The sequence below is a fragment of the Nematolebias whitei genome, chromosome 15 (assembly GCF_014905685.2).
Source record: "Nematolebias whitei isolate Nwh7 chromosome 15, NemWhi1, whole genome shotgun sequence".
NCBI lineage: Eukaryota > Metazoa > Chordata > Actinopteri > Cyprinodontiformes > Rivulidae > Nematolebias > Nematolebias whitei.
The window spans coordinates 16,364,655-16,367,408 of NC_056512.1; the positions used below are offsets into that span (position 1 = coordinate 16,364,655).

Here is a 2,754-nt window from a genome sequence, read left to right on the forward strand (position 1 = left end):
TACATATATGTATATGTATACATATATACATATATGTATACATATATATATATATGTATATATATGTATTTATATGTATTTATGCAATCTTTGTAAATATCTGCTTGTTGATCAACAGAGGAAGTAATTTAAGACGTTCTGAAGACTCACCCGTATTTGGAGTGAGGACACTTGATGTGCTCGCATTCCTTGAGGTGAGCTTCCAGGTTCATGGTGAGCAGGGGGGGGCAGGATGGGTTGTTGGGGCACCGAACTGGCCTGTAGTCACACATGGCCTCGTGTTCACTGCACAAAAACACAAACACTGGGATGAATTAAACTGGCAGCCCAGACGCTGTGAAGCTCAAACACTGACATTGTGGCGAACAATGGGTCGTACTTGCGCACAGATAGTTTGATGGTGAACGGGCAGCCTAGTGGGTCCACCTCGTACGCTCCAGCTTTCCCCGCCACAGAGGTTGTGGCGGCAGCAGCTCCAGTCGCGCTGCCGGTCGTGGCTCTGCAGCCGTATTTACAGTGAATGAACAGCTCTCCGATCTGCTCGGCCACAGCGATGTTGTTCACGACCACGGTCAGCTTCGCAGCATCCACAGGACACTTATCTGTGAGGAGCACAATTAAGACAAAGTTCTGATCAATTGAAATGTTTTAATCTTTATTGTGAGACAAGACTCTGCTGGGTTCTGGTCAGGACTCACCTGAAGTCAAGGCACAGCGTCTGCAGAAGGTGTGCTGCATGGGAAGAGAACCAGAAAGAAAAATGACTTCATTTATGCTTTAAAATCGAGCTATTCGACTAAACTCCTCAGGGGGGCACAGTTGCTGAAAGCCAGCAGCTCAGGGGCTGGACATCCCGCAGTTAAAGTCATTAAAATAACAAAAATGACACATTATGCCTCCTATTTAACAAATATTATTCTGCCTTCTCGGAGTAGCCAAATCGTTACACTTTTCAAAATAAAACAAATGTTAACTGTTTTTGATGTTCCCTAAATGACCGACGTCTCTGTGGTAAGGCAACATTTCTACATTGTGTAGTTTACCATTTGAAGCTCAAGTTAAAGAAACTGCTTCATGCTTTACACAACAAACGTTTCATCTCGGCATCAGATCAGAGCTGGGCAGAGTGACTGAACTAAGCAGATAAATGGGGCGGATTAAAAGTGTGGAAAAGGGACGCACCCCACATGTGGTGATGACGGGGTCCTTGAAGACGTTGCAGCACAGCTGGCAGCAGAGTTTTACCGAGGGCTGCTCAGCAAACACCTGGGGCTCCTGCTCGCAAACACAAAGCCATGTGTTACCCTGGCAGCCATGCTTAGGTTCCTGTTCTACACCGTTTCTGTGAGAACAACTTCAAACATCTGTGGAACATCTGCCAAGTCTGTGTTTACGGTTCAGTGCAGTGACATACCGTGTCTTCTTCTTCTTCGTGCAGAGAGAACGTGGAGCGCAGCGACATGTTGGACTCGGAGTGGAGCGAGCGGACTGAGATGGCTGAATCAGACCTTCGAGGAGTGCCGATGGGAGGCTGAGTTCAGGGAAAATAATCATTCTTACATCAACAGCAGCTCCGTGCAGTCAAGATCACTGAGGAGTATCTGACCCTGATAAATGATCAGTTTAGTCAGGCGGGGTTTACCATTCCTTCATCTTCATCACGGGGGGAGTAGGTTAGAGTGCTCGAGGAGGAGGAGGGAGTTCTTCTGTGCTGTTTGTACGTGCTGGCTCCTTCAGCTGAAAACATGTGAAAGCACAGCTCAGAGGAGATAAGGCGAGGGGCAGGGAGTTTCTAAGATCCAAGAAAAACGGAAAGAATTCAAAAAAAAAAAAAGGAGGATTACCTTTAGATCCAGAGGCCACAGCTGAGAACGTGGGGCCAAATGATGTTTCCATCCTGCCCTGCAGAGAGGAAGAGCTGGACCTCGGCTCACTGACGAGACCTACCTCACTGCAAACCTCACACTCAGCCAAGTCTGACAACATGATCAAGTTTTTAACAGTTTCCATTTATCTTTTGTACATCCAAAGAATGGAACAACTAAACTCTTACCCCGCTGCCAGAGTCTACTAGAGGGGAGGGACGATGTGGCTGCTGCTCAGTACTGGCTGTAGTGAGAGGTCTTCCTGCTGCTCAGTACTGGCTGTAGTGAGAGGTCTTCCTGCTGCTCATCACCCACAGGTCTCACACACGAGCAGGAAACATCCACAGCTGCAGGACCTGGGAACAGCAGGGCGGATTATTTTAAACATAACTACAAATTAAAGTTAACAAGAAAATCATAAACATTTGGTCATTCTTCAGAATAAGTATGATTTACAGCAAAAGCCCAGAGGTTATTATTAAAGTACCGGTATTTTAAACGAGAACTGGGTACATAAGTTTCAACTGATGGGATTATCTCTAATCCACCGAGTCAAAACTTATACATGCAAGCTCAAATATATAAATACACCCCCCGCATTATTTCTCGGCCACACACTTTTTGTACCCATCAACAAGCTTCTGGTATAACTGGCTGATATTTGACCACTTCTCTGTAGCTCACTCAGACTGCAGGTTTACTTGTGGTTCCTAGAGTTTCCAAAAGCAGAATGGGAGGAAGATCTTCCAGTTTTCAGGCTCCTCTCTAGTGGAACCAACTTCCAGTTTCTGTCCGTGAGGCTGACACATTGTCCACATTGACTGGGCTTAAGACTTTCCTTTTTGATAAATCCTATAGTTACGGTTAGCTCGGTTTCCTGAGCTATCCC

The 2,754-nt window shown here is 45.9% G+C and overlaps 1 protein-coding gene across 1 annotated transcript in view; it reads right to left on the reverse strand.

Annotated features, from left to right (window-relative positions):
* traf7 (TNF receptor-associated factor 7) overlaps positions 1-2,190 on the reverse strand; it is a 37,508-nt gene extending 35,318 nt beyond the window's left edge. The window contains exons 1-8 of the mRNA XM_037689338.1: positions 2,054-2,190; positions 1,845-1,976; positions 1,643-1,737; positions 1,415-1,531; positions 1,183-1,275; positions 699-732; positions 380-602; positions 151-285 (exon numbers count right to left, since the gene is read on the reverse strand). Of these exons, the coding sequence (XP_037545266.1) occupies positions 151-285; positions 380-602; positions 699-732; positions 1,183-1,275; positions 1,415-1,531; positions 1,643-1,737; positions 1,845-1,896 (749 nt within the window). The 5' untranslated portion in view covers positions 1,897-1,976; positions 2,054-2,190. The remainder of the gene's footprint in view (positions 1-150; positions 286-379; positions 603-698; positions 733-1,182; positions 1,276-1,414; positions 1,532-1,642; positions 1,738-1,844; positions 1,977-2,053) is intronic.
* Between the last annotated feature and the right edge of the window lie 564 nt (positions 2,191-2,754).